The sequence below is a fragment of the Mya arenaria genome, chromosome 12 (genome assembly GCF_026914265.1).
Source record: "Mya arenaria isolate MELC-2E11 chromosome 12, ASM2691426v1".
NCBI lineage: Eukaryota > Metazoa > Mollusca > Bivalvia > Myida > Myidae > Mya > Mya arenaria.
Window position 1 is genome coordinate 63648937 of NC_069133.1, and position 13264 is coordinate 63662200.

The 13264-nt window shown below is 35.8% G+C and overlaps 1 protein-coding gene across 5 annotated transcripts in view; it reads right to left on the minus strand.

The window, feature by feature from the left end:
• Positions 1-13264, minus strand: part of LOC128212109 (C-terminal-binding protein-like) — a 48046-nt gene that overhangs the window by 4720 nt on the left and 30062 nt on the right. For 4 of the 5 annotated variants that reach the window (XM_052917377.1, XM_052917380.1, XM_052917381.1 and 1 more), the window contains exons 2-9: positions 12291-12374; positions 8599-8722; positions 6834-6991; positions 5630-5774; positions 4797-5102; positions 4094-4228; positions 3695-3826; positions 1353-1532 (exon numbers count right to left, since the gene is read on the minus strand). In XM_052917377.1, coding sequence (XP_052773337.1) covers positions 1353-1532; positions 3695-3826; positions 4094-4228; positions 4797-5102; positions 5630-5774; positions 6834-6991; positions 8599-8659 — 1117 coding nt within the window. In that variant the 5' untranslated portion in view covers positions 8660-8722; positions 12291-12374. The remainder of the gene's footprint in view (positions 1-1352; positions 1533-3694; positions 3827-4093; positions 4229-4796; positions 5103-5629; positions 5775-6833; positions 6992-8598; positions 8723-12290; positions 12375-13264) is intronic. The other variant, XM_052917382.1, reaches the window with a different exon arrangement.

Here is a 13264-nt window from a genome sequence, read left to right on the forward strand (position 1 = left end):
TGTAGAAAACAAACAGGCATAGGGAATGTGCTATTTAAAGTTGTTGTCATACGGGCTATACCGTTTTCTTACTATGGAAGAGTGTATGTAATTGTGGTTTTGTATCTGTTTTGTGTAATCCATCAACGTGGATTTAATAGATTTGATACAAATAATTCATTTTTTTCTCATTTTATTTTTCAATAATACGTTTGCTGTTTGTTACGATGGTAACAAGACCGTTCAATTGCAGAAGTCGAATGTCGGACATAAATCAAACTCAAATGTGTTGGGATGGGTGATACTTTTTTGTAATTCGGATGTGTTGAATGTTTGTTATCTCGACTTTATTCCCTAGGTCCCGACAAAGTCGACATAACGAGTTTCGACTGTATATGTATTTGGTGCTACACATACAAATACACATAGTGTTTTTGCAAACCTCAAAGGTTACACCTATGAAATTGTTGTCAACAATATAAGTGACCTTTTCATTTGTCTTAATTTGACTTAATGTAACGGTCAGTATGAAGGGTCATTCATAGACATTCATTCAATGGTCATTCCTAGACATTCATTCAATGGTCATTCCTAGACATTCATTCACCGGTCATTCCTAGACATTCATTCACTGGTCATTCTTAGACATTCATTCACCGGTCATTCCTAGACATTCATTCACCGGTCATTCCTTGACATTCATTCACTGGTCATTCCTAGACATTCATTCACCGGTCATTCCTAGACATTCATTCACCGGTCATTCCTAGACATTCATTCACCGGTCATTCCTAGACATTCAAGAACAGAATCCCTCAAATTGAAACTAATGTAACAAACCAAGCACATTTTTTTCAGCAAAAGTCCAAAATCATATGCAAAAAGCATGATGAATCCAAACATACTGAAATTTTACCCCTTTACACAGCAGTTGCGAAGTCACGCATTTAAACTAAATCAAGAGACGATTGACATATTTTCGTGAACATTAAGTCATAAAATGTTCAAGATTCTGAGAAATCTTATCATGCTGTTTGCAGTGGAAATTAAACCAATGAACAGTTTGAATTATAACAGAACTTTTCATGCCATACCTCCAATGAAGTGGTGGGAGAAATGAACTATAAACAGTAAATAAATCCCATAGATTAGAAATGGAGAAAAAACTATAAGAAATGGTAAACAACTATTTCCCTACGGTTAAAATTAAATTCATTGAAAAACTTCTTTCATTTGATTGTCAGCTTTGAAAATATTGTAAACATTTATGTCAGAAAAGTATTTCAAATAAACTTCAACCGCTATTTTCACTAGCCAACAATCGGACAGAAAGTTCTATTAAGATAATGACTAATAAAAATCAGTCAACTCACCTGGTTTGCCAGTGCTAAAATACTCTTTATTGACACAATTTCTCAGACTGTCGGGTATTCGGCCCACGACGGCCCGTCGGATCTCGCCCGCAGCCATCTCGCGTAACTCAGTAAGGCTCTGTTCGCTGTAAAAGGAGGAATGAGGTGTGCACACCAGGTTCGGGCAATCCTTCAACGGACCTGTAAAAATAAACAAGAGCTGTCACAGTATGTGATGAATGCCCCCGAATGTGACATTGACCTACGAACAAGGTCAGTACATGAAAAGTTGATCTTGCCTTTACGTGTCAAATACATATGGCAAGTTATTTAAAATTGCCTCTGAACATAAAAAAATACCACCCATACTTGACAACCTACACTGTTATGTCCTTATATTCAGAATTCCCTTGTGAATAAACACAAGTAACAGCCCTGACACGACAACCTATACTCTATGTCCTTATATGCAGCACTCCCTTGTGAATAAACACTAAGTGTGACCTTGACCTTTGAGGTAGGGACACGGGTCTTGCAGGCGACACGTCGTCTTGGTATGTGGAACACATGTGGCAAGTTATTTTAAAATCTGTCCATACAAGGGAAAGTTACAGCCCGGACACGACAACCTATACTCTATGTCCTTATATGCAGCACTCCATTGTAAATAAACACTAAGTGTGACCTTGACCTTTGAGGTAGGGACACAGGTCTTGCACGAGACATGTTGTCTTGGTATGTGGATTACATGTGGCAAGTTATTTTAAAATCTGTCCATACAAGAGAAAGTTACAGCCCAGACACGACAACCTATACTCTATGTCCTTATATGCAGCACTCCATTGTGAATAAACACTAAGTGTGACCTTGACCTTTGAGGTAGGGACACGGGTCTTGCACGCGACACGTCGTCTTGGTATGTGGAACACATTTGGCAAGTTATTTTAAAATATGTCCATACAAGGGAAAACTACAGCCCAGACACGACAACCTATACTCTATGTCCTTATATGCAGCACTCCATTGTGAATAAACATTAAGTGTGACCTTGACCTTTGAGGAAGGGACACGGGTCTTGCACGCGACACGTCGTCTTGGTATGTGGAACACATGTGGCAAGTTATTTTAAAATCCGTTCATACAAGAAAAAGTTACAGCCCGGACACGACAACCTATACTCTATGTCCTTATATGCAGCACTCCATTGTAAATAAACACTAAGTGTGACCTTGACCTTTGAGGTAGGGACACGGGTCTTGCACGCGACACGTCGTCTTGGTACGTGGAACACATTTGGCAAGTTATTTTAAAATCTGTCAATACAAGGGAAAGTTACAGAGCCGGATGGACGGACGGACGGTGCGATTTTAATATGCCCACCTTCGGGGGCATAAAAAAAGGTTTTTAGGTTTGACATTCGTTGGTTAACTGACTGGCAGGTAGAACTTGGATGGACATCTTTGTTTAATCATGATGTTTATTACTTGACTGGCTAGTAGGACTTAAATGGACATCTTAGTTTGATGTTCGTTACTTGACTGGCAAGGATATCCAATTTATTGTTAAAAAGAGCATACAAAAACTAGCATTCAGCTGTTTAGGTGTATAAAAACTTGTTTGACGCAGTTTAACTGCAGACAGGTTGTTTACATGTACCCAGGTCCAGGACTGTATTTGACAAATAAGAACAGTCTAGATTTCACTCAATTAACCCAAACTTATGCTATATACATAGCCAAAAGAGATGATTATTTACAGGTACATCGTATTAGAAACCTTCAACAATATAAAAACATTTAGAAACAAACTTACACAAGATATCCTCACATCTAGTTTTATGAACAAGGGAAGTACTAATTTAGCCATTTAGCAGCGGCAAATATATCATGTGTTTCTAGACTTACTCAATGCAGCAGAATATAACAAAATACCTTTTCAAAACATTTTCTCAATGTTAATTCATGGAATTTCTGAAACCATGACACAGTTTCAAAGGGTAAACATAGAAAATATGATATAGACAGTCTGCCACAAACACTCGAAGGTATCAGTGTCCTACAAAATGATTAATATCATTAAACAGAGTACTCCATGCGGATTCAAACATTACTGCTTTCTCAGTCAATAAAAGACAGCAGTCAACAATTATTTAAGCTAGAGTTATGGGTCTTGCATCACATCGTGACTTTGAAATCCATAAGAGCACATAAATATATAGAAGCCAATAATGAGTTCTTGCATTACGGTCACGACATTCACATATTGCCAATTGTGTATTAAGCTTCATGTACTTATCTTGCAGCCTACTACGAACACCCAGTAAATGATGATACCTCAACTGACAAGCTAACAAACAAACTTACTCTGTGACAATACGAAAGGTTCGTTCTCGTGGACATCTAGTGCAGCTGCTCTAACGCGACCGTCTTTAAGCGCTGCGGCCAATGCATGCTCATCGACCAGACCTCCTCGCGCTGTGTTTACCAGGAACGCACCTGTAATGACAGCATTATGAAACAGAAATGTCACCATTTGTAAAGTGCAATAAACAACATTTCTGAAATTGTTTTCATTTCTTTCATTTATACACCATAATCAAAGTTATTCAAAAGTTCAACAAATGTGATGGAATCTGTACATAATAAATTAATAATTATTCAATGAACTTTTTTGTTAGAAATAATTACTTAATCTAGCTTAAGAATTGATAGCACGCCTTAGAAAAAAGTTGCGTCGCATGCTTTTAGAATATATATACGTACTGTTATTACCTGGTCTCATTTGTTTGATGGTGTAGTCATTGATAAGATGATGATTATGTTCGTTCAAGTTGCAATGTAGTGACACACAGTCACTTTGAAACAAAAGGTCTTGAAGTGTGTATACCCGTGTAATGCCTGTAATAAACAAGAGTTGGCTATTTAACAAAGTAAATAAAAATTATATTTTCACATCACCATATCATTAGATAAATTCTCCATCACATTGCTGTTAATAGAGTAAAAATGATGACGCCTTCTCGATAATCTTGCACAAATTTTTGTTAGAATTCATGTTACGTTATTATATAAGAGAAGATTGAGGTTTGGTTTAAATCTTTTATTACCAAATTTCTGTTTGGAAATATTTATTCGGTCAAAGATCACAAGCACAGGTGCAATCTCCAACTCTGTTCTTCCTAATCAAAATGGGCTTAATACTTATCATAGCCGAAAACATATGAGCTTTGCTTCATGTGTACCAAGTTTCATTTGAAAATCTTGGAACAATTTTGGAGTAATGGCCAAGTAGATGCCAAGGCTATGACATACGTTTACTTTTCTTCAAAAACCAGACAAGCTTAAAATGAGTAGATATAGTGTAAATATATTTATGGAGTAAACCCATGCATTAAAGGGCTCATTTTGGATGATGACCAAAAACAAACACGTCAATGAACTACAGCAAAGCCCTTAATCAACTCACCTAATGATTTTTCCACTCCGTCAGGTAGGTAAGGATCATAGAAAATTACATTAAACCCAAACACTTTAGCTCTGAGAGCAACGGCCTGACCAACGCGGCCAAGTCCAACTATTCCCAACGTATCTCCACGTATTCTCGCCGATCCTGCTGCTGCCTCTCGTAACGATTCCGGCCCAGACACTTTTTTGCCCTCGCGAACCATGTTTGCTAACCAGTATGTGCGTCTGTACAAGTTTAATATCAAACATATTGTAGAGTCCGCCACTTCCTCCACTCCATATCCGGGAACATTACACACTGCGATTCCTGAAATCAAACACTCACTTTCTTACCACATTTAAATAAATTATATTACACGCAGAGCTACAGATAAAGGTCCCCAGAATAAATTCAATGCGCCAGTACATTTTTACAATAGCCATTACACTTTATTAAATGAAAAACAAAGGTGCACAATGCACTAAAAACTTACATAAGGGTGTGCAATAGACTTTTGTAAAAAGTTACCTGTAGCTCTATACATGGATATCAAACTTAAAGGGAACTAGCAACTTCCACTGAAGTGTCTTTAAGTAAGGCTTTTGGCACCAGCCAACACTGTCTTACAGTCAAAAGTCTTCAACTTGTGCATCCGCAGGCATAAAACTATGCCTTTCACTCTCAATTGTTTAGCTCAGGAACCATGGTTTTGAATTATGAGAGTCCAAAAGACACTTTCAAGCCTTTCAAAATGAATCACTGAACTTATGTAAAATCTTTTCAATGATGACTAGAAGCTGAATTTACTTTACATACACGCAAATAAACTTAAGCATAATTTGTAAAATCCCTACCAAACTCGCCAGCTGCCTTTACATCGACGTTATCGAATCCACTCCCTATGCGTACAATGACTCGTAGACTTTTGAATTTCTCCAAGTCCTCTTTGGTCAACGTTATGGAGTGCCACATGAGAGCCCCCACTGCCTCGTTTAAAACCTGTAATGGAAGGGTTATATCATTTCAAAGCCAAGCTTCACAATACTGATATATCAAAAACCCTATTATGTCCATTTCTTGCGAATGACCTTCATTTAGTACCATAATTTCATCTATATGTTGGTGAGGTCACATTTGGGCACTAAGTGCCACTTAAACTACTGAAATGTATTATATTTCACAGTCAGTACAAACATTTTAAGTAATTATTGATGACTTTCAAGGCATCAGTTGATCATAAAGATTTTACTTTCTTAATAGGTTCTAGCTATAGAAGCTTAATTGAAACAGCACATCACCTTTGCGAAACACATGTTTAAATAATTGAATAATGTTAAGCATAGAAAACATCTGAACATATTTAAATCCCCTGGGTAATTTGTAATCAACTTAACCTTGAAACAGCCATGAATGACTGATAACAAACAAGTATCCTCTCACCATTCAAGTATAAAGTCTGCATACATTGCATTATGATAAAGAGTGATATATGGCTTAAATGTCTTCCATCAAGAGGGATAATCATCACGAGAAAAAAATCAAAGTCATTAACTATTTAGAGTTATCTTTCTTTACAGTGCAAATTTTAGTTCATGAACTTGCAGGTAAAAAACAAAATGAATTTTCTTTAAACTTTCGTGTTCTTTTGCAAATGTGTTACAAGTGTTACATTTTTCTATGAAAACAGAATCAAATATGACCATAGGTAACCCAATGAGACATTTTTGCAACTTGTATTCCGAAATCTTGAGTGTGAGTTATCCAAAGTTTCCATTTAATCTCTATACAATTTAAGCCTATTTTCTTACTATGTCCAGAATTATTTTCTCAGAATGGAATATACCAATCAATACAACTCAGCATTCATATTATCTTTAGGCATTAAAACATGAAAATTCATGTAAAAACAAGATTTTTTCCCAGCAGAATCTTACTCCACATGAATTGAAAAGAAGCAATGTGACAAGAATAGTTGGAAATCAAATGCATTTATAATGCATGTTTGCTTGCCAAAAAACCACCATTACATGTATGATAATCTTGACAAAACAACAGTACCTTTTCATGTATTTCTGTTGTGGACTGTGCATCACAGAAGGCCACTGTAGCGACGTCCTTCAAGATTGGCATCTCAACCGAGCAGTCCCGCCCATCCAGCAAGGCAATCAGGGGCCGTGGATGCATCGGGCCATTTGGTATAGGGCCACGAATAGACACTGAAAAAGTACCATTTTTTTGCAACATGAAATAAAAATTGAATTAACAAGGTGCCTGACAATTGTCAATCACTCAATCAGTCAATTTAAGACTTTTAGTTGGTCAATATGAACCTGGGGCTGACAAATGGTTGGTTAATCAAATATTGTATATGATTAAACTTTGAATAAACAATACTTCAAATCCTTGGACAAACAATACTTCCTAACCTTGGACAAACAATAATTCTAAACCTTGGACAAACAATACTTCCAAACCTTGGACTAACAATACTTACTAACCTTGGACAAACAATACTTCCTAACCTTGGACAAACAATACTTCCAAACCTTGGACAAACAATACTTACTAACCTTGGACAAACAATACTTCCAAACCTTGGACAAACAATACTTCCAAACCTTGGACAAACAATACTTCCAAACCTTGGGCAAACAATACTTCCTAACCTTGGACAAACAATACTTCCAAACCTTGGACAAACAAAACTTACTAACCTTGGACAAACAATAATTCCAAACCTTGGACAAACAATAATTCCAAACCTTGGATAAACAATAATTCCAAACCTTGGACAAACAATACTTCCTTACCTTGGACAAACAATACTTCCAAACCTTGGACAAAGATTACTTCCTAACCGTGGACAAACAATATGTCCAAACGATACTTCCTAACCTTGGACAAAAAATACTTCCTAACCTTGGACAAACAATACTTCCAAACCTTGGACAAACAATACTTCCTTACCTTAGATAAACAATACTTCCTTACCTTGGACAAACAATACTTCCTTACCTTGGACAAACAATACTTCCACACCATGGACAAACATTACTTTCTTACCTTGGACAAACAATACTTCCTTACCTTGGACAAACAATACTGCCTTACCTTGGGCAAACAATACTTCCAAACCATAGTTCCTTACCTTGGTCAAACAATACTTCCAAACCTTGGACAAACGATACTTTCTAACCTTGGACAAACAATGCTTTTAACTCCTAAAAAACAATACTTACAAATTTTGAATAAACAATACTTCCTAATCTTCAACCAACATTAAGGTATAAGTGTTGAACATTAGGGTGCTTGGACAATAAGGCCATTCAGGGCTTTTCTGCGAATATGATGCTTATGATGAAAACATACTCCATTGTTTGTAAGCAGAAGTAAATGCATCAAGCAATTCTTTGAACCTTCCTTTTTTTCCCCATATAATTGACTCCCCAAGATTTCTTGCACTGTCGATAACCTTTAAACAGTCTAAACAAGATAATGGAAAGGAATCATTGTTTTACAAATTTATACATATATCTTTATCTATAAACACTTCAACAATCTCTTGTTCAAAGACAGACACCTAATAGTATTTGGCCCCAATCTATCAAGAGCACTGCAGCAGATGCCAAAACAAGCCTGTATTTCTAAGTAAATTCTAGGGGCAAATTGTTCTTTTTTCTTTTCTTTTTTTTTTTTATAAAATATCAGAAAAAAGGACCTCGAAAAAATAAAACAATTTTCAAAAAAAAATGTGGCCTTCCGGGTGTTTGAAGTTGGATTTAGTTTAAATAGCAAAATTTTAAACAATCCAAAGGTGTCCTACTGGTTGTTGGTCCGTCTAGTCTGGGTCTCTTCAGGGGTTGGAAGCCTTTCCCGTTTTCCATGTATCGTGGAGTCTCCTCCACTCTGCCAGCGGCTAGACCAGCTCACACGAGCCTTTAAAGTACCTGAAACAATGATGTATACAAGGTTTAAATACTAACATTCTGCAAACTGAATTTGACAATGCCCCCTTTTTCATTCTGATCACATTTGACAATTCAAGGGCCATAACTCTGGAGTGAATTGTGCGATCTGGCTGTTTGTGAAAATTGGCCAAAATTGAATGCCCATAAAAATTGCTTCCATTTTGTGTAAAGTTAAGATGAGAAATGACTAGTCGAGCGGACATGAAAGTGACGAGATTGGTCAATATGAACCCTTTGTCTGCAATGTTACAGTAAATGACTGGGTATTAGACGTTTTTTTCCCCCTCAGATTTCGATGTAAAAAAATGCCTGCGTATAATACCCAGTAACAAGCTTTTAAACTTTTTTCTGAGGTCGATTTCAGGTCAAGGGTTTGTTTAGATTTATGTAGAAAGGGAAGTTACTCGTGTCATATCGATTGAGTATATACCGATTAAAACGGCAGTTGAAGATCGGGATACGGTATATCGCAAGATGTTTATAATTTAAAAAAATAAATATTGTATGATTTAAATTATTAAAATTATTCAGTATTAATTTGAATAAAACAATAAATAAACATGCATATAAAAAAGCAAAGTTGGGCACTGTCAAAATATTTTTGTCAGTTGTACGATAAGGTGTGAAAAATTCGCACTTCCTTTAGACCTCTTTAACATACCAATACTACAAACTGATGCAATAATGGTCATTATTTTTCGCACTTTTCCATGTCCAGGTGTTGACACTTTGAGAACAAGCCCCTACAATATAAAGCTTTTGCATACAGTAACTTCCCTATTCATTCTCATTTACGATATAATGTTAGAAAAAAATCTTACAAATAGTCATAAAAGGTACATTCCTGTGCCATCCAGAAACAAATTGTCAAACTAAGTAATTTTCAGTGCCTATCCTAACATGAAACGAATAAAAATGAAACATATGTTGCATTATCATTATATGGTTTTAAAGATAACCATCGCTATTTTCACGAATTTTTTTTTCCCTGTCACTGTCCACAAACATGGTGGCCAAGATTGGCTGACGATTTTGACATAATTTCTCTGCGTCCTTTAACCCAAAACTTAGATTAAAAGTTTTTCTCAGATTTTTTTGCCTGTGTCTAATACCCTCTATCGTCTTATACCCCCCAGTCATTTACGGTATGTAGGCTAAACTGAATGTAAATGCCAATGCCCATCTGTTTTCATTAATCAGACCATGGCACAATTTTTTTCTATGACAATACTTTAATTTTCATTGTCTATCAAATAAATAAACATTTATCCTAAGGGTATGATACCACATCGCGATTTATAAGACCCAATGTTGTCCTCTTGTAGATAATCTGCATTAAAAATTTGAAAAAAAAAATGGCAAGATTTGCTTCCCCATTTCTCTGTATGTTGTTTCAATGAAAGGAAAAGAATTCCCCATTCATTCAGATTATAGCATCTTTTTTGTGTTCTAAATACTTCAGTTAATATTCACAATGCATCTAGACAACTCAGACTGAACCACTAAAGCATATATGTTATGACTGTAAAGCACATTCCCAAATTAAATTCAGCTGTTTATCCCAAGTTAAACTTAACCACAGCTTCTGCACAGTATGAAACATGCACAGCTTTTTTTCACATACGGAAATTAAGTATACATGTAAGGAAGGCAGACAACCACAAATACTCCACACATTGAATACACAAAATACAGGTAGTATACAAAGATTATTATTAGCGCATACCTTTCAACATTAGTCATCTACCTTTAATTTCACTACTTGCTTTCTTAAAGCATAACACCCCGCTGCATGGATAAGGAACATGGCTCTTTCATTAAAGTGCATTTTACACTACCGCTAAAATATGACCTAGTTAAAATTAAGTGCATAGCGAGACTTAGTTTCTTAATGCTCCGATTTAGATCAGTTATCATGTATTCCCTATGCACTTACACTCTTATAACCAACCTACTGATAAAGCCCTGCCTTGTATACATGTACACAGCATACATGTACATTCCCCCCTCAAGTCTGACAGATCTTATTACATGTGAAATTGTGACTGTATTTTACAGCAATACAACCATATCTCCAAGTGTTTATTTACATTGATAGGGCCTATAATATTAGGCGTAGTTGTTCATTGATCAATACTTAAAAATACCAAAGGCAGTGCACTAACATGTTTAGCCCATAGCTTACATGAATCACATTGAGTTTTCTTGCAGTAATATTATTGCTAGCTAGCAGTCCTCAATAAATTCTATCATGTAGCCATGGCTGGTCAATATACAGGAGGCGTTATAACCAGCTCATCTCTGTACCTCCCTGATAAAAAGATTCCTATTGACAGTGTATTTTGCTCAGCTTATTTGAAGATTAAGAGATGGAAATAAAAGCCGAAATCCTTTATCTTTAAACCAAAATAAGCTAGAAGTGCAATCTATATTTAGAATATCAGTCATTCTAAATGAGTTTATGCTCTACATTAAAAGTAATTCAGAAATGTATTATTATATTGTTATATTCTTTTTGCCAAAGCTACATTTATACAGCTCAGTTACAACTGTTTCGTATAGTAAATTATAATGCTGTTTATTATCATTTGGAGACAGTTGTTTCATTTTTAATACCTCTGGTCATTATATTGTTAATGGTGTTACAATTAACAATGTCCAGTATACAAAGTCAAAAACAATAAAGCAATAAATATATATCTGTTTTTAAAATCTGTTTAAATATTCCAACATATTGTTCATACAGTCTCTGAAATAGAAACCCATTCCAAAAAGGAATACACACGAAACAATGCTACTTTCCCAGACTTGAGTCACACCTCAAAGTTAACTCCCAGACTTGAGTCACACCTCAAAGTTAACTCCCAGACTTGAGTCACACCTAAAAGTTAACTCCCAGACTTGAGTCACACCTAAAAGTTAACCCCCAGACTTGAGTCACATCTCAAAGTTAACCCCCAGACTTGAGTCACATCTCAAAGTTAATCCCCAGACTTGAGTCACACCTCAAAGTTAACCCCCAGACTTGAGTCACATCTCAAAGTTAACCCCCAGACTTGAGTCACATCTCAAAGTTAACCCCCAGACTTTAGTCACATCTCAAAGTAAACCCCCAGACTTGAGTCACATCTCAAAGTTAACCCCCAGACTGATGGTGATTTATTTTGGCTCCTCAGTTAAGCTCAACCTTCATGGAAACTTCACGTGTATGTCAACCTGTTAATATACTTCAAGTCTACATCTGCAACCAATAAAATAAGGAAGCTGAATATAATCATATTCTTATCCGAGAAAATACTACAAGTTTTTGTCCATAGAAATCGACAACCCATAAGAACAGGAGAGCTGAACATGTATTTCATCTCGATCACTGCTCCCATAGCCCAAGCCCAACAAAATACAACACTGATAATGTCATGCATGCATTTTAGCCCATCAAGCCTAGCCAGGCTTACCCTTCACAACTGAACTTATTTTACATTGATAATATGCTTGAGGTCAGTTTTTGCTCAGCAATAGGCACACCCCAGGAGGATAAGTCACTAACCGGTTCTAACTGTGAAGATGTGGAGATGGCTTGCACCAGGTGTCAGGTCGCTGGCCAAAACATCCCTTACATGGTCGTTAAGATCTGCAAATATACAGGAAATATATCAGATTGGGCCTGCAGTCCATCCATTGACAACAAAATAGGCTTATCAGGTGATTTTGCTCTAAAAATATTGAAAGGCATAAGAGTTATACAAGAATGACATATCACAAACTATTAATCATAAGATGTTTTTGAAAATTTCAACGAATTAAAAAATTATTGACTTATGGGGCTTTTATTATTAAATGTTATATGATGGAAGAAAAATGCTATAAAAATCAACAGAAAAGTTAAAAGAATGTGATAAAAGTGGGGGCAGTTAAAAATAAATCACCTCTTCCATAAAAAAATGGTTTGGTGTGGATTTTTTTTTTATTATTCACTTTTGAGAAAAAAGTTTGTGCTTCAGCATTGGGAATTTCAGCCCATAACTGTTCGGGGGGGGGGGGGGGGGGGGGGGGAACACCACCAAACAGTCAGGGACAATCTGTTGGCAAAAATAGCGATAACACCAATAGCATATAATATTACCATGATTAAGTCATGATAAAGTCATGAACATTGGTATTACAAATATCATTGTACCCCCTAAAATAACAAATGAAAACAACTTGACAAGGAATGAAAAACAATTTGACAAGGAAGATATTTTCTGAATTTGAAACATCTTAAGTTTGATCAATAATTCATTAAATATTTATTTATAAAGTCAACAAAAGTGAATAAAGTTTGTCACCAAATAAAAACTATGTTCTTGAAACAGAATATACAAAGTTAATCCTATATTTCATTTTTTCTTCTGCATCAGTATGGTTGACGTCTATAAATAAACAGTTGTTTTAATTTTTTTTCTGTTACATAGTTTTATTACAAGACACAGAACTTCCAATTATCTGTTAAGGAGAGAAATTCCCAGAAAACATCAATAA